Source organism: Rhodamnia argentea, chromosome 6 (genome assembly GCF_020921035.1).
Source record: "Rhodamnia argentea isolate NSW1041297 chromosome 6, ASM2092103v1, whole genome shotgun sequence".
Taxonomy (NCBI): domain Eukaryota; kingdom Viridiplantae; phylum Streptophyta; class Magnoliopsida; order Myrtales; family Myrtaceae; genus Rhodamnia; species Rhodamnia argentea.
Window position 1 is genome coordinate 19,567,660 of NC_063155.1, and position 25,941 is coordinate 19,593,600.

Below are 25,941 nucleotides of genomic sequence, written 5' to 3' on the forward strand. Positions count from 1 at the left end.
CCCCACTCTTCAAGAAAAGAAAATGCTGGGTTCAGAGGTTAATACCGCAAAAATCTTCAAACTAGTATACTTATGACAAATTTATTTTAAATTATTTTTTTACAGTAAAAATCTCGAACTGCTATAGCTATAATAAAATTTACATTAAATTATTTTCTTATCATGAAAAATCTTAAAATAATACATCTATGATAAATTCATTCGAAACTGATACCCTTGTGATAAATTTATTCTCCATTAATTTCTGTTAAATTTTACCATTAAATTAATAAGTTAGAGCACACGTAACACTTGACGGATGTACTTAGTTAAGGGTTTTTGCTATTTGCTTGTCACATGTGCATTAATTTGTGTTTTTCCTGATATTAAATTTTACGGAAATTAACGGAGAGTAAATTTATCATCAGTATATTAATTTGGGATAAATTTATCATCGATATATCAATTTAAATTTTGTTATGATAGAAAAAATAATTTATGATAATTTTATTACAAATGTATCGATTTCAGATTTTGTGTTACTAACCCTTAATTTAGCTGATACAAGTAGAGATTAGCTAAGCCTGGTAGCATCTTCAACCTTGGGGATTTCGGGTAATTCGCCGTCGTCTGTTTTCTCACAGAAAAACCCCAAAGCTTAAACCTATAGAGAGAGAGAGAGAGAAACGCAGAGAGGACCATGCGTTCGTTGCGAAGTGTAAGAGCGCTCTACGGGAGATCTCCTTCCTTCTCTCTCTCCAGTTCCAGCCATCACGATGGGCATCTCTCGACTCTGCCGCAGTCGCGCTCGATCTCCTCCACGGCGCGGCTTCAGGATTCATGGATGGACAAGATCAAAGGAGTCTTCACCGGGAAGAAGACTTCTCCAGAAGAAGCCGAGGCCACCGCCGAATCGTTCACGCTTCTTCGTAAGGTCCTTCGCCATGGCAGGCCTTATTTGCGCATTTGAATTCGGTTGAGTTTTGAGAGGCCTTTTTTTTTTTTCATTGCTAGTGTTTCGATAGTCGTCGTGGCAATGGTGGTGACGGTGGGAGTTTTTTGAAGGGTTTGCCGACAAGATGAAGGATGCGACGAGGTTGGGAACCTTCAAGAATTACATGGTCGGGCGAAGCAGTGAAGCGACATTTGTGGATGCTTTCAAGAAGCAGGAAGCGATTCTCCGGTATCTAGGAGGTTTGGACCCTTCTGGAGAGGTTGGTCTTGGTCACCATTTTTTTTTTTTTTTAGTACTTGAATTAATGGATGCTCTAAAGAGCCGAAATTTACATACATGGATACTTATATGTAGCAATGAAAGGATACACTCTTACTTGTGAGAAGATGATATCTGGGCAAATCATGTTCTTGGCAGTAGTTAGAGAGGGGAAGAAAGATCAGAAAAGCGTGAGGAGCTGGTGAGAAATGAAATTTGTGAATGGTTGATTTGTCTATTTTGGAGTTTCAGGCTTATGTACTTGTCCGTCTATGTAGTTTCTCGTTCAGTTTTAGGAAGAAAAGGTGAGAGTGGTTACTACAAACTGCGTCTTTCTTTATGTGTTAATGTAGATAACCATCTGTACAGTATGGTTTGTGTGCGGAAAAATGCTTCGTATTGTGAAACTGAGTTTATAGTGTATGACCATTTGAGAATTTAAGACCATTTGAGAAAAATGCGTCGTATTGTGCAATCCTGGAATGACTAACATGGATCCCATATGCGGAGTTCCAACGCCGTTCAAGATTTGCCATGTTTTTTCCATGCTACGTAGACTTTCATGTTTGTCATACGTTACCCTACATACAGATTCTTTGATCGCATTCCCCTATCACAACCTTTTCTTTTTTCTGTTAAAGAAATAATCAACACATCGAGAAAATTCACATACAATGAGATGCAAACACTTACTACCTCACCCCTGATATGACTTAGATGATGATTTTCAGCATCTCCAAACTAAACAAAAACAAGAAGCAGCAAAGAATTGCAACTGCACAATAGCCGATGTAGAGAATGCACTTGCAAAATTCACTTGGGCAAAGGAAGCAGAAAAGAAGCTGATCCAGATGAAGGAAGAAGGAAAACCAGTACCGAAGAGCCTTGCTGAGGTAAATGATTTTCTGTCCCTCAACATCTGTTATCGTCAGACCTTATATGCCTGATCACTACCTGCCCCTGCTTACTGAGAAGTACTGCTATGCTTACGATTTGGACTGTCTTTTTTACACTGAAACTGTAGAAAACTTGAACTTTGAGGTGAGCTTTGGAGGTCAGTTATCACGTATATGATGGCAAACAAATAACCAGAATTCTCTGGTTCTAGAGGTTGGTTATTTCGAATTGGGTACTATGGGCTCATTTAGTCTGTATCCCCGCAATTGTGAGTGTTTTGAGAGGGCTTCACCTAATATTCGTGGATATTCTATCGGTTTTTTTTTTGCAAACAACAAGAAAACTCAGTGGGTATGCCTTGAACTGATTCATCATGGAGAGAGAGGATTAATGAGTTCCACATCGAGAATATTTGTTTTTGTAAGTAATACAAATTTTCATGATTGCACCATCTTTATAGTTATACCTTTTAAACTTTTTTGGGGGGCAACTTAAACAATGACAGATCTTTCGAGCCAACATAGTCTACTATTCGCGTGTATCTATTGATTTTTAAGTGGAAAAAAAGGAGGGGATATTCTGCTGCAAAAATTTTCGCTACCTTTTTTCATTTGAATTATACGGACTCTTTCCTTCCTTTTTTACTTTGGCTGTTTACCTTAAGCAGGGTTTCTGAGAAATGGCATGACTGTGGGTTCTGTATTGCAGGTTCAAAAACTAATGGGGTCAACACCATTAGATATAGCTAGGTCTAATCTGGCTAAGAGTGGACAGATAAGCCGGAATGCAATGTGCCCATGTGGTTCTAAGAAGAGATACAAAAGGTAATTTCGAATTTAAAGTAGGATTGCACTCGGTTTATTTGTCTTGAATGGCTATATTTTCACATAACTCACTGAAATTTTGATTTCGTGAATGCACTCTGACTTGCACAGTTAAGTTTGCTCGGAGTTACCACGTGTTAGATTTATATACTAAAATCTGTTTTCCTGCCAAAATTGGTGCTATTACATGGAAAACTGTCTAAGTTCACTTTAAGTTGTATCATACTACTGAAGTTTGAGCTACTCGGACGTAAATTTCGAGTTACCCAGATATTGCTGCTCACCTTACTGAAAATTGGTTTTTTTCTTTTGGTGTGTCATACTTGGATAAGAAGAATTGGAAGTTTGGTTTAACAATCTATATCCATCACCATGATGTATTTGAGTGTAGGTGTTGTGGAAAGGATTGAAGAAATTCAAGAACTAAAGAGTATTTTCACCCTGTCCTCAATTTTTAGGATTCTCAGAGTTTCTTGCTGCCTATTTTGTTGGGATTAACTTATGCTGATTCTGCAATCTGGGAAAAAGCTTGGTAATTTAGGGGCCTGGGTTCTAACAAACTGAGAAGGTGTATGGCCACACTAACATGCTGCATGTACTAAAGAACAAGTCCACATCAATTAGATCATGGTTGAGTCAATCGGCATCGTGTAGAACCAATGCACCAATTTGTTTGTTTCCCCTCCATAGCTCTTTTTGAGGCAAGAGTCTGGATGCGCTTAGCTGAGTAACCATGTCGAGGTTGAGGCGATTTGCTTTGCTAGTTTTATTCATGACCACAATGGAATGTTCTTTCCAAGTCCTGAATAATTGACATGGCTGTATTTCAGCTTTTGGACTGAACTGGTTTCACATGATGTTCTATTTCAGCATTATCGCTCTATTTATTGACAAATATGCATATCGAGCTGAAATCTCTCAAAGCAGACTTTGATCAACCGTGTGGAGTCTCAACGTAGGGCTGTCAAAAAAGCCCGATCCGACTCGAGCTGAACCCGCTTATTTTGGGTCTTGACGGGTCGAGAATTTTTCATGCTCGGGTATTAAGTGAATAATTGGGTTTCATGAACGGTTCGGTTCCAAACCGAAACATGTTAAAATACCCTATGCTATTACAGATCGAGAAGCAAATTCACCGTTCGTTCTCTCGCTCCCAAATCCATCTTCTCAGTTGGAAACTATCCAGCTCCCAAGCCATATCTCCATTGGAGACTCTCCAAGATGGTGAAGCTCTCTTGCTCCTGAATCTATCTTCTCCCATATTGCGAAGCTTTGTCGCTCATTTTTCTTCTCATCATCTTTGCGTCTACTGTAATAGGTGAAAGAGGGATGGATCCATAGAAAATTATGACCATGAGCAAATCTTTATTCATAATCTCTTATACGGGAAATGTCAATATATACCATTAAGCTTTCACCACGCCATGATGAGATCTCTTAAATGCTAATAGAGTTTTGGCATATGAGCAAAAAGTTGGATGATTTTTAACGGGATGAAGGATTGGTTATGCAACTATATCATACATGATTAATTTCAAAAAATTCGAAAAGTTAGACCATAAAAATACAATATATACAAAGGTTGGCAGGTAGAAAATATTTACGGGCACAAAACAAGCTCTCTCTAAATAACTCGGTGTATATACACACATACAAATTTTGTAAAAAGTGCTATGGTCTCTTATTAACAAGTCATAAAAATAACTTTTGTAGTTTTCTGCATTTTATTTTTCTTGTTATGTGTAGCTTTGAGAATCGTCAACAAAGTAACGTGTTATTTCTTTTGCTTTTTTTTCTTGTTAATACCACAAAAAAAACCCAAATTGGTATATATGTGATAAATTTACCATAAATTATTTTCTTAACCACAAAAAACCCTAAAGCGATACGGTTGTGATAATTTTACCCCAAACCGGTGCATCTGTGACAAATTTACTATCCGTTAGCTTTCGTTAAATCTAACCGTTAAAGTGCTAAGTTGTATGACATGTGGTAATTGACGAGTGTACTAGCTTAAGATTTTTACTTTCTGTTTGTCATATGTGTATCAGTATGAAATTTTCGTGATATTAACCCAATTTAATGGAGAGTAAATTTGTCATAAGTATACTAATTTGAAGTTTTTCGTGATAAAAAAAAATTAGTGTATGATAAATCTGTCATATGTATACCAGTTTAAGATTTTTTGTGGTAAAAAAAATAATTTTGGGTAAATTTATCACAATGGTATCAATTTGGGATTTTTTGTAGTCAAAAAAATGATTTGAGGTAAATTTGTCATATGTGAATTAACAATTTTTCATGGTATTAATATTTTTTTTTTGTGGTCAAAACTTACCTGTTATTTCAGAAAAAAGCAATTTTGTTGTAAGAATTGGCCGAAATCAAAATCCAAAAAAAAAAAAAAACGAGAAGAATATTATCCAAATGCAACTTGTCGAGCATGATGCTACACGGTCCTACTGAACAAATGAGAAGCCATCTTCTTCTTCATCCACCTCCCGCCACCGCCACTCCCTTCCTCGCTTCTTCTTCGCCGTCGCACTCCAACTCCACCAATCTCCTTCGCTACTGGCGACGCCGTTCTGCCAGGCCTCCTTCTCCTCCCGATGCTCTTCCCCGATGGGACTCCAATGCCGAGCCCATCCCCAGCGGACGCTCCGCGTTCGGTCTCGACAGTGAGGTCGACGACGATTGCGATGACGACGGTGGTGGTGGTTTCGGGTTCAATGGTGGGAGGAAGCAGAGGGTTTGGTGGTCTGGGTACGACGATGAAGTCGAGGACTTGGAGTTCGAGGGGGACGAGGAGTTTTGGGGATTTAAGGTAATTGCGTTGTGGCCACTCTCGGTTGTGATTGCGTGAGTGACTACATTGGTCTATTGCGTTTGTAAGTGTTTGATCGCTCTCCTTCGCTTGTGGTTCGTTTTGATTTGGCGTGCTTTCCGAAAGAACTGATTTTGAGATTGTGGCAGATGGTTTTTTGCTTTCGTGTTCATTCGTGCTCTTCAGTGAAACTTCATCGGACGTGAGGCAATTTCTTGTATTCTTACTAGGTGGTTTTGACTGAAAGTTCATAGGGTAAGAAGAAGTTGTGTTGTTATGTATTCAAAGAAGATAATCTGGAGGAATCAAAAGCTCTGAACTAACACTTACTTTTCAGAAGAGCAGGATTGGTGAATCAAGTTCGATGAAAGAGACACGTGAATTGCCTGTGGATCATCACGTTCTGTTTTCTTTGTTGCAATCTTTGCGTCTCTCAATTGAACTGAATGAAAACTTCAGAGTCTTCTTCTTACTTCATGAATTTTTGTAATGAAATAACTTGACATGAAGCAGTCCTTTAAGAGTACAACTAGGCCTCTGCTTGTTTCAATGGCAACCTAGGGAATGTCGGCTCAGGATCATAGTAATGGTTATTGTTAGTTACAATGAGTATACTTCCTTTATGAAGGATCCAAGCAAACTTTGAGTGATTCTCACACTGCGCTGCTTTTAGCTGAAATAGTGCACTTGTTCTGTTCTTCCGAATGTTCATATGTGAGTTTCATCTGTTCTCATGTGTATTTTGTCGATTTCTTTGAGTTGTTTGCTATCGAAACTAAATTTTTGCTGAATGCAGGTTTTACAAGCTTTTGGGTGGATGTTTCCGGCCATTGCCATATCATTGCTCCTAGGCACGGGTCCAAATGCGTTCATTATGGCCTTAGCAGTTCCATTGGGACAGACTTTGCTTTCCCTGGCATTTGAGAAAGTGTGGGGAGAGTCGAGCGAGAGGGATAGCTGGAAACCTCGTCCCCGGGCTAAAACCAAGAAAAAACCATTTGTGAATCCCAGAAGCGAAGGCCGAAAAAGCAGAGGGGAACAAGAAAATGGTTCTGCTGATGGGAGGAATGCTTATCAGTCTTGGGTGACAACAGATGGTCCGTATAGCAAGGCAGGCAGCGGAAGTAGGCGGAGGTTTGGTGGATGGGATGAACTAGACGAGAAAGCAGGGACACGGGAGGTTCCTAAGGGCGAAAGGAGTCGAAAGAGATGTGTGCCGTCGAAGCAATCAAAGAAAGGAAAGTTTAGTAGGATAGGAAGGGTAAGGGAAACTCCGTTGCTGGTGCGGCTTCTTATTGCTGCATTCCCATTTTTGGGCTTCTGGACAAAGTTACTCTTTTAATTGAGTGAAAATTCAAAGCTGGAGATACTCCTTTTCTCTCTTTTTTTTTTTTACAGTAAAGCTGGGTATAATCTACTAATTACATTCTTGCTTGCTTATGGCTGGAGAGAATGGTCTATCTGTTCCAAGTCAAATGATTGGCATTTTCCTCTGAGCTACACTCTGGTCAGTGGTCGAAACAAAGGCTTTTGTTCATGTACATGTACTGGATAATGTCAGTGATAAAGATTCGATGGAACAACAGATCCCGAGGGAATTGTGACCGACTGCTTTTGATTCTGGAGCAAAGAGAGAGAGAAAATGCGTCGTAGGATTTGTTTTTCGAGTAATAGCCAAGTCAGGATACAGAAGGAGACCCTGATTTGTATGGAGCTCAGACAGAGGCATGTGGAAGAGCTTTGGAGGAGGATGTCATGGAAGGACTGTGGCTTTTTCTTATTGAAGATTGCAGGGAATAGAGACTAGAGATTAGAAATTCCCCCATATATATACGGCACTGTAGAGGTTGGGAAATAGGTTACTATAGTGTTCTTCTTTGAACTCCCTAGACTGCTTAAAAACAAAATTGTCCAGAGAAGATGATCAAGGAAGCAAAAATCTCCAATAGCCACGGGCGCAATGCACTGGAAACATCTGTATTCATATGTTTTGGTTTTTGTGAATTATGCACTCCCTAGTCCCTAATAGCCTGGAAGCCCTGATTTGGACAATCGTATGGCAATACCGTAAATTATGTCTTGGCAAGTTCCTGGAGTGTCGATATTTGTAAGCTTTAGGAACGAAGCAAAGCTACACTAGTTGATAGATGAACTCTTCGATATTAGTGGGAAGTGGTTCTATTTGCCTCCATACACTATGATTCCTGCCTTGTGTTGTTTTGAACTAACACGAAACCAGTTAAACAACCTCACACGAAAGGGATTTCATTATAATCGCGATAGAGTTCAAAGGAATTCAGTATAATCTCAGTAGAGTTGAACTTGAGAAAAAGAGATTGGTTGTCTAAGAGTAGGCAGAGACAGGCCATTGTCTAATATCCAAGGTATACATTAATGCGCTCTAGTGGCAAAGTTCGGAAAGAGTTATTATCTTTGGCTTAAAGAAATAGCTAAATGTTTGAAACATTCAAAGAGCCGGACCACTCTGTAGTGCACTTATAAGTGCTCGTATAACATTGCTTGAGACAGGTACAAAAAACTACCAGAAAAGACGACATGCTAACTGTTCTCCAAATGGAAAAGAGCAAGGCTGAAGAACCACATTAGGATTGATATTCTCCATTCAGCTGAGCTTTGTCAATCCGGTGACATTTACCATTTCTCTCCTGCTTAGGGCTAAAATAGTGAATCATTATGATCATAAATCCCAATGGACTAAACTGATAGTTCTTAATCTCCTCAACACTCCACGAATAAAAAGCAGATACGCAAGCAGCACTCATCAGATGGCAGAAGGAGAGAAAATCGGGCAAACCATTTTATACATACTCACGCCGAGCAAATTATTCCTCAGTTACATTCAAACCTCGATCATAAACTTATATTGCAAGAGATGTCCTTCATAGAAACAGCTTCCCCTTTGTCTTGAAAGAGGTATATACACTTGTACATCACATCCTCAATCCCTCCCTCCAAAAAGAAACTGTGGATGCAGAACTGTACAAAACACACCCCACAGTCTCTCTCTGCAGGATCAGAAAGATTACTGTACATCATGAACCCTTTATCCTAAAAAGCTTCCCTTCTTTCTTCCTCTAGTATACATTTATCATGAATAGATTAATGCCACCATACCAATGAAGTGACGCCATGAACTTTCTATTCACTCTGTGAAGATGTTTCAAGGTGTTGAATTTACTTGAATCTCCAGGGGACGAGAAGAGTTTGGCTGGTCCCGCGCCAGATGTCCATTTGGTTGGTCCAGGTGAGAAGGAATCATAAGCCGCTGCAAGGACTTGAGAGCTCCAGCGAGCTCTGCAAAAGAGGGCCGCAAGTTTGGTTCCCTGTAAAATGACACGAGCAAATGATGAGAACATAGTTCAACAGAACGACTTTTGCGTGCTCATGTTATCTGTGCTCGAATTTTTCTTACGTCAGCCAACATTCCCAAATGATCTTTCCAACCACGGGATCAACTTCTTTGGGGATCTCGAGGCGGCGATTTTGAAAACCTACGGCACCTACAACTTGCATTGGGTTCATCCCAGTCCAAGGCAATCTCAATGTGGCAAGCTCCCAAAGAATGACCCCAAAACTATAGACGTCACATCTGCACAACCCACGAGACATTGCATAAATATTTGCTGCTCCTACAGCTTAAATTTATGACTAGGAAGCACAATGGTTAACCGTCCCACCTTTAGCACCACTTATGATATCAGCACATATTTAGAGCGAATAAAATCTTTTACATAGTTCTCTTAACAAACTGGTTTTCCCTGACAGTCGCACGCAAGATCAAATAAAGACACATCTTCCCAAATTTCTATATGCTAGTCTTCAAGCATCAGCACACAATCAACATACACATTCACTCGACAAGAAGCTTTTGCTTAAGGTATGGCAATTCCTTCTCTTTCTTTTCCTTCTTCTTCTTCTTTTTTTTTTTTTTTTGGGGGGGGGGGGGGTGGGGTGGGTGTTTGTGTTGCAGTTGGGGAATTTTTGGGGGGTTGGTTGTGGTTTGGGTTTGATTTTCTAAGAACCCAGAGATAGGGCCAATCAGAAGGACATTGCCCAAGTACATTCAGATCCCAATACCCAATATCGACAAAAAGTAGGCCAGGAAGAATACTTTTCAGTGGAAGCCTAAGTCATTTCGCAAAACAAGGCCAAATATTATCATTACAACATACAATCAAAGCATGCTCGTGTCAAAACTGAAGTCATTTAGGCTTGACTGTTGCAAAATCTGAGCGCGACAGGAGCTTAAGAAACCTAGTCCAGAGAAAAAAAAATTGAAGCTAGCTTAGAAACATGCAACTCACTTTTCATTCGATGGTTCATTGCGGAGAACTTCTGGTGCCATCCACTCAGGCTGACACAATCAAGAACTTCACATTAGGAACAGCTCAAAATCTTGAGAAACATCAGGAATGATTTCTTTCTAATCCTAGTATAAAAATAAATCTGGAAAAAAAAGACTCAAGACTTAGCGCATTGTTTGGTAATGCTATGGCAAACTGTTCTTTAGTTTCTCAAGTTGAAATGCTATAAACTTGCTTGTCCAACTGTTCAAGATTTGTACCAGAGAAAGGGGTTTACTTCCGAAATCACCAAAAATGATTTTTCCAGTTGTTTTCTCTTCATTTCATCTATAGTTGCTAATGTCTATTTAACTACAATGAAATCTATTAGTAGAAACCATCCAAAGGTCTTTCCCTTTTCCAAAAATAGTTGAATAACTCTCTCTCCATCCTTGGGAACTCTTCGAGAATGATTTCAAGAAAGCTCGCTTATTTACCGTTCCAGCAGTTGACTTGGATGACAAGAAAGTATTGTGCTTCAAGCGTGACAACCCAAAATCACAGACCTGGACAATGGTAGACTTTATTAGTGTGGATGTAAGCAACATTTTAATGCAACACTTTGATCATCAATTACATCAAGATCACAGCACATTTCTGATGGAAATTGCATGACATCAGCAAGTTCGGTTAATCAAGAATCATCCACATCAGCATTCTGATGTAAGTACATGTATGGCAGTGAAGAGTGAGAATGCAAAGTCAGTCCACAAGTTTTCAAGTATCTGAGGTGCTCCCAAAGTAAGGGAACAGAATATTCAAGAGGAAGAGAAAAAGGCCAAGCAAAGCAAAACATTACTAGCAAAGGGGACAGAATATTCAAGAGGAAGAGACAAAAGCCAAGCAACACATTAGTTGCACCTAAGAGATAGATAGACGATATGCAGGCAAGAGAATAGCTTGATTCGTTATTTAAAGGAGCGACAGAATGAAAATAAAAGTGTCATGCAACATCGGTAAGTTTTACATACTTTGACATTCCAGTTTTTGTCAACGAGGAGATTTGGTGATTTCAAATCTCGATGAACTATTGTTGGGACGCTAGTGTGCAAGCAATTCATTCCCCTTGCCTGTAAAATTTGCATAAGCACTTAAATTGATTTCACAAAAAGAGATCTCTATATCTCCAATGCCAAAGAGAAGGGAGACAAATTATTTCATACCACATCAAGGGCCATTTTTATCCTACGTTTCTCATCAATTTGACAGTTAGGACGATGTATAATTCTGTACAAGCTTCCCCTGGAGAAGTAAACAATAGTAAAAATCAGACAGCAAAATGAGATTGTCATATGCCATCAAAATAATAACACCCTTTAACCACTGATAGATGAGCTGCATCCCCCTAAAAACAATTGATGTCGCTTCCATACTACCAAGATTTTTTGAGGTACCCAAAATTGTACCTTGGAAGAAACTCGGTAATGATAGACAGATGTGGAGGACGGGTCACGGCACCCATGAAAAGAACAACATTTGGATGACGCAGTCTACGCATTATCCGCACCTTGGAACAGAAGAACATGATGCATGGTCAGTTATCTTCCTGGATATATTGGAAAAGCATTTCTTGACTCGTTGCTCTGACAAGTCCTCATTTCTTTCCTTGCTAAATAAGTAAATTGAACAAACAAATCAATCGATGAACACAACCATTTAGATAGATGTGGATAGTTCATGGAACCCATGAAAGAATGACATTTCATGACACTGTCTACGCATTATCTGCTCGGCACAGAAGCAAAACAACAAGGTGCATAGGAATTTATCTTACAGTAGCGGGATATACTGGAAAAGCATTTCATGTTTGTCTTCAGTTATATTTTTACTAAAAATGCAAACAATTACTGAACGCACTAATTCATTAGCTTCCAAAAATACAAATAGATACACATAATTGAACTAAAAGTGTGATCCAATCTCTCTCCTTTGCTTTCAACTATCAGAATTTGTGTGCCATTCAGATCTTATGTAAAGAACATTAATTGAATGTCTCAACGTTCTTCACAGCACCACGAAAAACAGATCCAATTGGCAACTCTGTGCCAACATTAACAAAGCAACAGAAAAGCAAACTTTTCTCCTGCAATATTTCTGACAATGCAGACTGCATGGGCGTGACAAGGTAGTCTTATTGTGAAACTCATCATGTATATTAACCGACTGCGCTATTCTAATGTTCTTCCAAATTTTATTCATTACAAGTTTTGAGTTCTTAATAAAGCTAGAAGATTTTGGTCAAAAAGAAAAGGAACCGGAAGATAAAAAGCGCTAGCTTACTTCTCGTCTGAACTCATCCAAAGCAGCACCTGAGAAATCCTGATCCAAAAATTTCTTCACAGCCACCTCCTGCAGAACGAGCAAGTTGAGCCAGATGTTAAAGACTTGAAAATGCATTGTAACTTATGTTTCATGGCATGTCATAGAATTTTAAATATTAAGAACAAATGACCACTGAGTATTTTGCAAAAGGGTCTAAATTGCAAGACACTGATAGTAAGTGCATAAGATCTTTCGAATATGTTAACAAGAGAAAAACAGCCATCTGCTGCTTCTCTTTCCATTTCTTGATATGTAAGAGTATTATCATAAGACAACAAGCCTAAACAACCCAGCGTTGAAAGTGCTTCTACCGCGTGAATGGTGTTCAATTGATTCGCAAGCTAACAGTGTACAAAAAGTCTTTGTAGAGGTATATTCACCGTGAATATTTTTACAAGCTTCTTCAGTCTTTACAGTAAGGATTTGATTACATCCAAAGAGCAAAGCATAGACAACTAATCTTTGGCAGCACCTAATAAAAAAGTAGCAAGGGGGCTAAAGGTAAAGTCCATTTGGCTTATCCAAAATACAAAAGAGAAAGAGTAGCAAGAAAAGGCCATGGATGAGCAATGGGGAATTAGTTATTGTGGTTGACACCAGTCCAACAAGCCATGTATATATGTCAAGGTACCGATTCTGGTGCTTTTTTTGCAACTCAAGTTGAAATGCCAGATTTGGTACTATATCTGATGTCACTATTCCATGCTAGCTGCTTAGTCAATAAATCAAAAACATTAGCACAAAAGCAGGACACTGAAGTAGGACTGAATGTCATTATTTTGACCAAAGAATAATTGTCAGATTCAAGGAGGCTCATTTGCTTAAGAGCAGTCATATATAAGGAGCCCATGGATAAGCACATTCCACAGATTCAAACAAATAGAAGTGATACTTCTAAGAACCTCTTCAAGTAAATAATGCAATGCAAATTCTTAATTTGTGAGAATTTAGAAATATGTGAAACTGACCGTGCCATTCCAGTCAGCATTATAGACCTCTCCATAAGAGCCTGTTTAGAAGAACATAAAATTGTGATAAAATTTCCGACATAATAAACGATAAAGGCAACTCAGTAAGAAAATACTGCTGTTCATCCTATAACAACTACTGCAATTATGCTTACATTTGGATTGCCAAAGAGAACTTTTTCTCAGATGACATGCACTTTATCTCTGGTTATATTCCTAGCTAGCCATGAGCGTAATAGGCAGTACAATAGTGATAAAGCATGCCTCATAAAACTAAAAAAATGTCATAAAATGCAGCAACAGGATCAAGTCTTGCTCTCTTAGCTAATATGTGGACCTGCATAAGGATATGAAAAGAATCTATCCAATCAGGGACTTGATCAAAGCAATACCTAGTCCAATTCTTTCACCAATGACCAAATGCTCCCATTGAATCTCATCACCAACATCAACATCATCAAGCACTTGATCAACCCTATTTGTATTACTATCGATTGATGAGCTTGGGCTTTCTGAATCCTTCAACATGAAGTTCGTATCCATGAATCTGTCATTAGCGCACTTTTTTGGATCAAGAAAACCAATTTCATGTCTATCGCGTCCTCTTTGAGAGTCTGCTACGCCATCTTGCAAATTCTCCAGTCTCCTAAGAGGGTCTTCCCTGACTTGGGCATTCAAGCGCTCTTCACGAGGCATCATATCAAACTGGCCTGTGCTAAATCCCAACATTGGGCTATTATCACTGAAAGGATTCAAGTGGCTGCTCTGTTTGACCAACTGATTTGAATTGTTTGACAACTTGGCGCCGTTACTCTCTTGAGTTGACTGATTCAAATTGTTAGGTAACTTAAAACTGTCAGGATTGACTTTATCAATTGTCGAGCTGCCAATGGATGATGACACATCATAAGGATTAGGTTCGCGATTACTTCTTCGGAACAGACCTTCCTTAACACCATATTCTTTCTTTCTTGGAACTTCATTGAGAGGATGTCGGTTTTTTGGCAAAAATGGGACAGGAGGCCGAACAGGAACTGGGTTATTTTTCTGTCTCGGCATCTCATTGATTTTGATATCTGTGCTGTTGCCTCCCTTTGGCTCTTTGCTAAAGCCTGTAATTGCAAAAGGATTGAGATCTGCAAAAAGATTTGTGGGGTCCTCTGAGCTATTTTTGCTCTGTGGGAGCACATTGACATTCAACTGTTGAGCTGTACCACCAGATACTCTGGAAGAACCAACACCAGGATCATGACTATCAAATGGGAAAGAGGGGAAGGATTCTGACGTTTTAGAGCTTGATTTTCTATCTACACGATAATCACGCTCCATCATTGAATTTTGACTGCTTCCCTCACCACCTACAGGCTTTGGCCTTGACTGAACAACTCCCAAGTCATTAAATGATTGAAAAGATGGCAGTTTACTAATTTTTTTGACACTGAAAAAATCAGCTGGTACAAGCGTCCCAGGAGCAGCCATGAGATCAACCAGAAACTCCCTGAATCAAGAACACACATATGAAATCCCTATGGTAGGAAAACATGAAAACCATTGCCAGTTATAAAATGCTCTATCACATATTACAAGGTCTATGCACTTCATGCACTTGAGTGGACGAAAATATTAAGATAACAAGACTAAATGCAAAAGCGAACGCAAGGCCCTGAGAGACAAATGGTTTATACATCTAAGTGTAAGTACAGCAACTAGATGATCAAATTTAACAGTCGTGATCAAGAAAGAGTAACCTTAACTAACTTAAAATTCATGTAAACATGCAGATACCCCTGGGTGTCAGTTTTTTATTTTTCCTCGACTACAGGAGATGGTCGTCAATTCTCATTTGGAAAATGAACAGGAAAGCTACATTGCCGGTGCATCTCCATTGTCGCAAGGACTAAAACCCATAAAATAAGCACAGTACCGCAACCAAGCCACATTAAGTTGCAGCCTTTCTAACAAAGGCGCACAAAAATACTAATCCAGTTGTATTATATATTGGTCTACAAACTTAAAAATGGTAAAATAAGAAATGCTCCCATTGCTCCAACAAATCCACTTACAAGAAGCCACAAAGAGAAATTTTAAGCAATAATATATATCGTAGAGCTTCTATTGGAAGAAATACAAAACATATGCATGCTAAATACAAAAGTAACAGTAAAAGGCGAAAGGAGCACCCACTAGATATCTTGCCCGCAGAATAAAGGGTAGCACAGATGAAGTCATCTCAGATATCCATAACAGGTGCTTATCCTTAATACGTAGGTATCCTCATAGTGCCAGGAAACATGGCACAATCTTTCTCAGCAACTAAGGCATTTACTACTAAGATATACACAAGTACAAACTTAAACTACCGTTTCACGTAATTCCAGAATCTTGAGAAATGCAAGTTCATTATGGCATTTGCAAATTAAATCACCATATCCTTGCGGAAGCTTAATATCTTAGCGACAATGGAGATAAAAATTCATTGACAGAGGAATATGCCCCTTTCAAGTCCATCACAAGGGAAAAGATACCACAATTATCAACAAAAATAAAAGTAAAAATAGAAAGCACCACAGTAAGTAATTATATATTCACACAAGAGCAGAAAAGAAGAGCCAACCAGCACCTTTCATCGTCCAACTTTATCAAGTTTACAGCATCATCCTCCACGCCAGTGTAATGGCTACCTTTGACCAGTCGGCAAGCCAAATTTATACTGTCTGCTAACACCTTCACATGATAAAATTTATCACTTCAGAAACTGAATCCCTTTCCATTATTGGTGATAGTATATCATCAATCATCCACAAAAATTTCAACGTATTATATCTTTGTGCCATGACTAATGAAGATCACAAAAATTAAACTTCATATATGACATCAACCAATTCTTCAAGCTCCACTATCAATATAAATCGAGAAGCACGGACTGCTAAAGCACAACTTAGATGTGGTAAAGAGCTAACCTTGAAAAGCAAAGCACGATGTCTTGAAAGGCCAACATTTATGGACCCAATTGGCAACACACTTGTCTGAAGAGATGTCCTCAACTCTGTGCTTCTCTCCATCCACCTAGCCCACATAATATTAGCATCCTTCACTGGGCCACCCATATGTTCTGTTACCAGTTCAGCAAGCCTTTGAACCAAAATAGTAACCTCAGTAGCAGGACAGTCCAATCCTATACAGTGCGCGATTTGCATCAACTCTTCAAGAGCATGATCAATTCTGCAATTAACTATTATAGCTTCAAAGCCAGAACTCCCAGGGTTAGTCTCCAGATCAGTAAGAGATGGCATTTTCCCCTGAAGTCTTGAGTCAGTGGAGATGCCATAGACATCATAAAATCCATCCACCACTTTCTCCTGATAATCAATCACATTATATTCCTGCATCAAAGTGTATTTGGTTAAACCCAAGTGGAAGAAACAAAGAAACCCGCCATATAGGTAATGGCTGCAGAAAAAGACTAAGCATGGATCATATTGCGACATTTGATGATGCTGTACATGTAGTTACCTGGGTTATGTGACATTACAGTTTGTCATACAAGAATTAGGACAGGATACACCACTTGTCAAAGAAGAGGTATGTAACTAGCACTCACTTAGTTCACTAATTACAGTTGCCATGTGTTTCGAAGCATATGTCCGGGATTACCCGTGATTGATAACTATCCTTCCTCAGGGAAAGTGCAGTGCAACATATGTCACAACTCAAATAAGGAGATAGGGATACTCGATCATTACTATAATTCCACAAGCCCAATAAGGTTAAAGCATACCATTAGGGTCAGATGTGTCAAGGAAGTAATAGTAACCAAAATAAGAAGACTGTATCCAAATCACCTCTTGCAAGGGGGTGTACCGACCAGTAATGCACCATCATAAACCATGTACAGAAACCAAATATGCACTTCTTACATTGCTTAAATGTAACATAGAACACCAGCAAACCATCAAAAAGCATTGTGCAAACAAACCCAGAAGAGTGCCATGAGAAAGTTGAAATACTTTTCTAGTACCAGTTGTGTGCATGAAGGATTGATAGAAGTCTCATGGCTTACAAGATTGACAAATGGAAAATCACATGACTGAAAATCATAACAGGAACCTATCCAATTGTAAATTAGTGGGATCTTACAAGCTGCTGAGATGGATTTATCAAGCCAAAGGACTAAAGATACCAGAACCATCGTAGATATGCAAACATTTATTAACCTCGAAGATGTTGAAAGGAACATATCCAAGGAAGAAACACTAGTCATCACATCTAGTATGCCTTGTCAAGGTCATACAAAATCCATATACTAAAGTCATTCTGAGTCTTCCAATTGAATCCCGTGGATAACACCATTCAAAATCAGCACCACAAGGAAACCAATTGAAAGCAATAACCACATAGCCTGTAGACATACACGCTTCCGGCAATTCAGCAACTGTAACACACTTAGGAGATACACCGTTCAAACATATTCAGAAACCTAAGAAAAACATAGTCAGATGAAGAGGAAACAATGAGCTCTTTCTGATTCCCCTCATGAAATGGGAGTTAGATTTCATACGAATGTATGCCCCTCCAACAAGACCGACCACTTTGACCCAAAAAAAAAAAAAAAAAAACAAGACCGACCACAATTGCTAGATGAATGCTAGGACTAGAAGCAGGATGAAGGGCTCAACAAGACCTAAGTTCTACCCAATTCAGAAACGGAAAGAAGAGTCCCAAGTATTGATCCATATAAGCATCAGTATCATATTATCCATATCAGTAAGCAATCAATTAAATCCAAAACATAAAAATTACAAAGTCCAAGCATATTAAACAAATGAATTATCAAAGCCCTAGTAAACCCCCCCCCACCCAATTCGAGCTCATCCACTAAATTCACCAACCAAGCAGTGACAATTACACTACCAAACTCACCCAGTACTGCCTGGACTGCGTCTCCGCCGAGACCTCATCCTTCTTCCTCGTCGCATCGCCCCTCCCATGTCCGCCCAAGCTCAACCAAGTCGCGGCACGGATCTGGTCGTTCTCCGGATCCTCCCCACGGAAATCCGAGTTGGACGCGCTGATCGCGAGCGCCAGCTGCATCTGGAACTCCTCCTCCGACGTTATGTAATCCCCGGGCCGATCGTCCGCCACCACCGCCGCCGTGGGGCCCGGAGAGCCAGAAGGGCTCCCCGGAGCATTCCCGGCGCCCTGGCCGGCTGGGGGGCGCTGATCGGATGTGGGAGTGGTTGTCGGCGATTGGGCGGGCGCGGGGGGCTCGTTGGATCGGTTCGGGTCGTGGTTGTGGCCTATGTGAAGCTTCTTGAAAATGTGCTTCATCTGCTCACCCTCGAAACAACTCTTCCCCGCGCTTTCTCTCTCTAGAATCGCTCGCTTCCTGTAATCCCCCGATCAATTCTCCGCCACAGTCACGCACGGGTTTCCATCTCTCTCTTCTCTCTCTCGCTCTCTCTCACCTCGGTGGGATTTTGGAGGAGTCAAGAGTCGAGACGAAGGAGTTGGGAGGGAAAACTTAGCGGAGCTGCGTTCGTCGACGGAAGGTAAATGGAAGGGCCTCATCATCGAGAAATTTACGAAACAGGGACTGGGGTGTCGCCTGTTCCTCTACGCGTGATTGGATTTTTCAGCGCGCCCCTCAGCCAATAGTACGACTCCACGTGGTTTCTATTTTTATTTTTATTTTACGGGAGCGTGGAAAAGAGCAAATTAAAATCGTCGACGTGTCCCGGCGCAATCAATTTCGCGTCCCCACATCTCCAAATTGACAACAATATGCCAAATTAACCCGTGTGAATTTTCTTATTTTCTTTGGACCAAAAAAAAATTCTTACTTTCTAAAAAAAAAATTAACAAAATAAGATATTAAGAAAAAAAATCAGAATTTTTAATATTGAACGGTTGATATTGCCCAAAAATACCGACATAATAAATACGTCTATTGCAGGTGATGACTATATTGTGAGGTAAGAGTGTAGATGTGGAATTGTAACGTTGTTTGGCGATGTTGGATGTTATTTTTTTCTTTTCTTTTTTTCACTTGTGTTAATGCTAATCTTTGCATGGTCAACGTGTGTGGTGATGCGAGAATAATAAGGAAACTTCCGAACGTGTCCTTCTTCTCTTTCTTACTGATAATAATAAAGTTAATGGCCTCACATGTATTGTTCTTGTTAGCATGAGTCGTAGGATAAGCCGACTAGGAAGGTTGTAATTTTAGGAAATCCAATATTCTAGTCTGTTTAATTCCTGATTTGTAGGAAATCCAATAGTGCATGGATCACAATAGATTGTCTTTGTGTATGTATATTTTGCATATCTATGATTGAATATATACGAAAAAAAGAAAGGAACAATTATTCCTCTTGAATTCCTATGAAATCTCTTCTGTGCTACAGCTCTTAATATTAGAGTTAGCTATGTGTAATGGTGATTGTGGTGTGACATGCCGTGGTTGTATCACCTTGAAGTTAAGTATAGTAATTCCCATATGAACTGCTGTAAAGTGCCGCAGTAGTCGGGTGCTGCAACCGTTGGAGCCTAGCCACCACCGTCGAAAGACAAAGCTATCTTTACTCGTGCCGAGATGAGAGTTGGTTAGTCCTCGTCCAAACTCGACCCGAGCTACCATTAGGAGGGCTGATTCCGACCATCACACAATGGCGGCAATGGTTCGTTGACCCTTGGCTCCATTGATAAGAGTCTCCAGCATTCCACTCCGCCGCCTCACTACTACCTCGTGCCCCTTGACTTTTCTACATATTGCTAAGAAGCCAAAATGTGTCGTGTTAGCACAAATAAAATAAATTGAGGGACTCAAAATCACAAGAAGAAAACCCTAATCGTACCTAAAGAAAAAGTTGGTAAGCGAGTAGCTAAAAAAGAAGAGTGCTCCAGGCTGGTGACCATTGCCGAAAAGAGGGTAAACCCTAATTTCACCTAAAGAAAAAGTTTGGATTAAGGCATAAATGTACTGCAGAAAAGAAGGTAAGTTATGAGCAAGAATCGAATATGAGGAACTTGATTTTGATTTTGGATTTCATGAGGGTCATTGCACTTGAAGGCTCTTCGCATTTAAGCCACTTCTTTTAGGTTGTGCTCTCCGATGATTTTTCCGGCGAAATGCAGGCAGGCAATCGCCGCCGTATCCGCAAAAAATTCATGGAAGTACACTCATTAGAGCGATTGGGGAATAGTATTGATTGCAACTAGATGGTGGTCCAGTGCCTCGGGCAATGCCAATTGCTATCCAATCCCCTACACAAGTGATCTCTAAAGTTAACTACGTCGGCCTCTAGTGGTATCACTATCCTTATCCTAATATCTTTCTTAGTTCACTTATGGTTGTCTCTTCTCTCTATAATTTTAGATTTTCTTAGAGAGAGAGATGAGTCATCCATGGAGCGCATCATTTTCAAGCATTGAGATATACGTCATGCCTTGAGTAACAAATTCTTAGCACTAATTATATTTTGATTTTTTTTAAATCTAGACTAAAGTCCATTGAACCTTCGTCTCACGTGGGCCCCGTAAACCCAATTGTTAAAATATCGTTTAATGATCCATATCTTCATCTTATATGTATTCATCTTCATAAATTTCGCAAAATCAATGGTTGTGATTGCATTTCAACTATAGATTCGTGTCCTATCAAGAGAATTCTGCGACATCGAAAGATGCTCCACCTACTGTGGGGGGAGCAGGAGGAGGAGGAGGAGGAGAGATCAGATGGTCCATCATCTAGAAACCTTTGGGGAGGTGGTCATGCAATTCGTTCTTGCTCGGAAAGCTCCCTTTGATTTAACTAACTGCTCAAGCCTAGCCCACTAAAATATATGGGTCACCGCAACTTTAGGGACATATCTTTCTTGATCCCATAAAATAATTGCCTCTCTTGTATGAATTTGGTACCAACTTTGACTTTCAACCTTAGAACAAGCCTATGTGCACGCTGGCATTGCACATGATATCGGCAACTCAATGCATGTCGTGGTTCTGTAACAGTTTTAAAAAAAAAACAACCTTAATGTCTTCGAAGGCCTCAAGGTCATATTACACACACACACATAAAATTACGAATAGAGAATAGTACATGTGAATAGTTTACGTAGAGGAAGAAGACTTCTACATCCTACACATAGCGTCTTTTTACCCAGCCGTGAGCAATTGACGTGTTAAAAGCCAAAAGGGTCGTGCTTTTCTAACCTTAACAGGAAGAAACTAGACTAATGATTATCAGATGAGGAATATGACATTGCCCATGTTCATATTACACTTTGCTTGCATGTTGCCCTATAGGACCATGTTTTCTTCCTTTCTCTTTTTCGCCTCTTTCTCGATTTTCATGGCAAAGGTTTCCGCTCTAAAAATAAAGGGGAAGCAAAGAACAGAAAACATGTTGGACATAGACATGCGTACAGATTTGATTTACTAGATGACACGATAGACTTGTCAAGTAAATCAAATGTTATATTACTTACTGTATTTTTGTGAACTAGTCTTTATATCACTAGAACAATTACTTGCAAGATGGGCAATAAAAATAACGGCTCATTAGAATAGGTAAGCCTCGAGATTCGTAAATTTTTCATGGCCGGGCTTTCTCCTCTTCTAATTTGGCTAAAATAATCCCTAACAAAGTGTTATGACCATTTCATCCATTATGGATACCGCCATCTTTCAGCGTGTTAAGTTTTCTTTGGTGTCCTTTTTTTTTTTTGTTGGAAAGTGATAAGATGATAGTACCGTTACTCTCTATTCTCCAAGAGAGTAACGGTGCTGTCCCCCACCATGGGTTTTACTAAGGAAACCGGACAAATTGTTCGTCCAGTTTCGTGAGATCTCATAGGTGGGCCACCAGATGGGATCCTTTAAATAGAAAATAATGAATGAATCAAATGAAAAAAAAAATAAGAATATAGAAAAGATAGTTACTAGAAACATGATTAATACAAAATATCTTCAATGTAAAAGGATTGGTTTAAATATCTTTGTTACTTTTGACCAAAAAGAGTTACTAGACAACCAAATGTAGGAATTCTATTAACTAAATCTTCAATCTAAAACAGTTTTCACACTTGTAGTCATGAGAAAAGAATCATCATTTAACAAAACGAATGCAATTATCAAAATTAAAATTTGGGTATTTAATTTACAAAACTTAAAATATCGATAAATTCTGCTCTACCTTTGGCAATCCAACTTAACGTGAAAATCAAAATCATGATTGTCTCATGACTAGACAAAATCGGAATTTATTCATTTTGTTTAGGTACATTAGACATGTTTGCATAAAAAAAAATTACCTCACATATATTTTTTTTTTTGGCTTTTTGTACAACCCCACTTTTTCACCATGCTAGCCAACTTTCGTATTCTTTAGCTTGGTTGGCAGGTAGAAGATCGCCCCTCCTCCCCCAACTACGGTTTTCTCTTTGAAGAGCAGCCGCCACCCATCTCAGAAAATTTGCTGAGCCACCCCCCCTCTTACCTCTTTCTCTCCCTACCTCCCCCTCACCTCTACCTCTTTCGTAGCTTAGTTTGTCTTTAATTTTCCTTGTCTTCGTGTATTTTTTCTCTCCCGATCAGCTGTAGGAGTTTGTGTTTGTGAATAAATTTCTACATGTGGTATTGGGTGAACGTGAAGACAAGTTCGGCCATTCATTTAATCGATAATTAACAAATCGAATGTTCATGACGTAGCTCCACAACTTTTTTAAGATTATACTGCTCTCCTCTTTCGATTTAGATTTGGATCAAATTTTGGAGGTTTGCTCTCTCGAACTAGATCTAGATATGGATTTGGGAGTTCCTTACAAATATTTTATATGTATTTTTTCAATATGTTGACGTTGGTGTTTCTGCAAGGTGATGGTGATGAGGGCATTGACCGTAGACGTGCACCGCAAACCTTTGCAAATGAAGTGGGCGAGCTCGGTGTATGCTCATCATTGTATCTGGTGATGGGCGGTCAAATGTTTATGATGTCGGATCTGTTCTAGAGGAATGAGAGTGTGCTTTCACCTGCAAACTGTACTTTGTTACATACTTTTATATTTTCACTTTCTTCTGCAGTTATTGGGGATTTGCTAGAATCGAAAGCCTTCTACGTACCTCTTGAGTATTCTAATATATGAATGCCTTCTTTCTTTTGACCAAAAAAAGAAAACTTGGTCGGTACTACTTTGAAATTTCATTAAATTAGGTTAAAATATATGTATGATCACTAATTTGAGTCCCATTGTATTTATAATTTGTGAAAATGTTTTTTTGTGAGTACAATACAAAAAGACTGAGTTTTACACTTAAATTTCTCTTCAAATTGTTAGAAAGTTCAAAAGCATCGAATATATTTCTTTCTTGTTGATTTCATTTTTTTAAATTAAAATTTTCCAGTATTTCAGAATTTTTGTCTAGGCTTTTTCCAAATTTGCCCCCGCCGATTGCCAATTCCTTTTTAATGACCATTTGTGGTCAACAAAGCACCATTATTCATAGCACGTCCTTTTTTTTCTTCTGTGGGTCTCACTTTCCTTCCTTTTCATTCCACTTTTAGGATCTCTCTCTGAAAAAATGTCACCATAATCACCTTCGTAAAAAGTACAAAACTTAGTTGAATGATGTTTTTTAGGTCTAATTGGTGGCTGGACAATGTACGGAAGCCCTTCTTTATTCAAAAACAACCAAATTTAATGTAAAGGAGGAATCCAACCATACTTTGCATCGCCACCAATAGACTTTACCGGCTAATAATCGAAAATGCATTTGGTGTGCCCACTAGTTTTGCACTTTCTCAAGAACTGAAAAAAAAGGGAAAAATTTACAATTAATATACTAAAATAAGAAGAAAAATTACAATTTCTCACAAAAGACAACATTCATCTTTTACTGTGTCCGAACCATAATTAGAGGGACATATCAAAATATGCATCTTGAAATCATTTTGCCAAACAGATTGCAGAAAAGAAAGAGGTCAACGGAAACAGTCCGAGGAAAATTTAAATAAAACAAATACTTAAAATCCACTGAAAAAAATCAAGTGCATGTTCAATCTCAACGTGATCAAAGAAATCAGTAAGTTCAATAGTTAGAAGTTAAGAAGCACGGATACTCTCTAAGGGCCTCTGTGTCTAACACGTGTCGGACCTCGATACACATCCGACACTCTCCAACACAAGATCAACATGTGGTCAACATGTGTCGGACGTCCAATACGGGGTGAGCACTCCGGACACGCCAACCACACTCGAGTTCAGCATCCCGACACGTCGACATGCATGACTTCCATTTTAAGCATTTTCAATAAATTATGGGTCAAAATGCAAATTTATAGAGAATATATATACATATTTAAGTCATAATCTCAGTTACCCCAAAATAAATATACCCAGCCATTCTAAATAAATATATTCGTGAATCCCCAACAAAAGAAGAAGAAGAAGAAAAAGCATAATAAATTCATCTTTGATATATTTATCAATGTATGTATAAAAATATGCATTTAATATACAATGTGTCACAACCTAACCAGCATCAACACTTGCACCGATACGCAACACGATGCGATATGACACGGCAATACGTCATTTCTCAAAAAATAGAGAATTTCAACAAGTTGGAATACGTTGTATATTAAACATGATTATATAAAAATATCGGGACTTTTTTTTTCTTTTGTTAGGGATACACTGGTAGGTATATTTTTGGATTGACTGAGTATATTGATTTTGGGGTGGCTAGATATAAGGTGGGTTTGGTTCAAGTACTTGAAATGAGTGTGAGGAAATGCAAATGCCTTCAACCTAAAGGTGTTTAGGAAAATACTAATTGCGTTCAGTAAAATCTTATTTGAAAATGGCTTTGGGTTAAATGGTGTTTGATAAAAGGGTTTTTTGGGTAAGGATTTTTTTTTTTTTTTTTGGGTAAGGGTGTTTAATAAAAGGTCTAATATCACCAAAAACTCCGAACTAGTATACCTATTGTAAATTTACCCAAAATTATTTTTTTTACCCACAAAAAATCTCAAACTGATATATTTGTGACAAATTTATCCCAAATTGGTATGTCCGTGACAAATTTACCCTATGTTAATTTTTGATAAATTTAACTGTCAAATTGCTGAGTTGGATGAAACGTGACAGTTGATGGGTATATTATTTTAGGGTTTTTATCCTCTATTTGTCATAAGTTAATCATTTTGGGATTTTTCGTGATATTAATTCAATTTAACATAGAGTAAATTTTTCACAAATGTACCAGTTTGGGGTATTTCTTGATCAAAATAATTGAATTATTGTAAATTTATCACAAATATACCAGTTTAGGATTTTTGGTGGTAAAAAAAATAGTTTGGGGTAAATTTATCACAGTTATACCAGTATATGATTTTTCATGGTAACAACCCTCGATAAAAACAACATTCCATATGGGTTTTGAATGTAATTTTTTAATTTTTAATTAAAAAATTAACCATTACCGGACCGGCGAAGAAGATAAACAGTAAAAAAGGGAGGCAAAATCGAAAATATAGGAAATTGATGAGGTT

General features: G+C 38.7%; 3 protein-coding genes across 4 annotated transcripts; 2 read left to right on the forward strand and 1 right to left on the reverse strand.

The window, feature by feature from the left end:
• The first annotated feature begins 579 nt into the window (after positions 1-579).
• LOC115734208 (OVARIAN TUMOR DOMAIN-containing deubiquitinating enzyme 7) lies at positions 580-3,806 on the forward strand. Of its 2 annotated transcripts, none has more exons than XM_030664837.2 (5): positions 580-908; positions 1,045-1,193; positions 1,924-2,085; positions 2,798-2,913; positions 3,305-3,806. In XM_030664837.2, the coding sequence occupies exons 1-5, from the start codon at positions 680-682 to the stop codon at positions 3,321-3,323; spliced, it is 675 nt and encodes a 224-aa protein (XP_030520697.1). In that variant the 5' UTR covers positions 580-679; the 3' UTR covers positions 3,324-3,806. The 2 variants fall into 2 exon arrangements, with proteins under 2 accessions (XP_030520697.1, XP_030520698.1); XM_030664838.2 differs by having other exon boundaries at positions 771-908; positions 994-1,193.
• Positions 3,807-4,442: 636 nt separating this feature from the next.
• Positions 4,443-7,902, forward strand: LOC115734206. Its single transcript, XM_030664834.2, has 4 exons — positions 4,443-4,604; positions 5,329-5,737; positions 6,534-7,105; positions 7,148-7,902. The coding sequence occupies exons 2-3, from the start codon at positions 5,357-5,359 to the stop codon at positions 7,077-7,079; spliced, it is 927 nt and encodes a 308-aa protein (XP_030520694.2). The 5' UTR covers positions 4,443-4,604; positions 5,329-5,356; the 3' UTR covers positions 7,080-7,105; positions 7,148-7,902.
• A 640-nt stretch (positions 7,903-8,542) lies between these two features.
• On the reverse strand, positions 8,543-18,887 carry LOC115734203 (serine/threonine-protein kinase EDR1). Its single transcript, XM_048281478.1, has 14 exons — positions 18,826-18,887; positions 18,312-18,761; positions 16,352-16,774; positions 16,012-16,115; positions 13,784-14,889; positions 13,392-13,432; positions 12,382-12,450; positions 11,508-11,608; positions 11,265-11,343; positions 11,073-11,171; positions 10,539-10,607; positions 10,063-10,112; positions 9,171-9,347; positions 8,543-9,081 (listed from the first exon to the last, which is right to left on the reverse strand). The coding sequence occupies exons 2-14, from the start codon at positions 18,717-18,719 to the stop codon at positions 8,919-8,921; spliced, it is 2,889 nt and encodes a 962-aa protein (XP_048137435.1). The 5' UTR covers positions 18,720-18,761; positions 18,826-18,887; the 3' UTR covers positions 8,543-8,918.
• Positions 18,888-25,941: the final 7,054 nt, after the last annotated feature.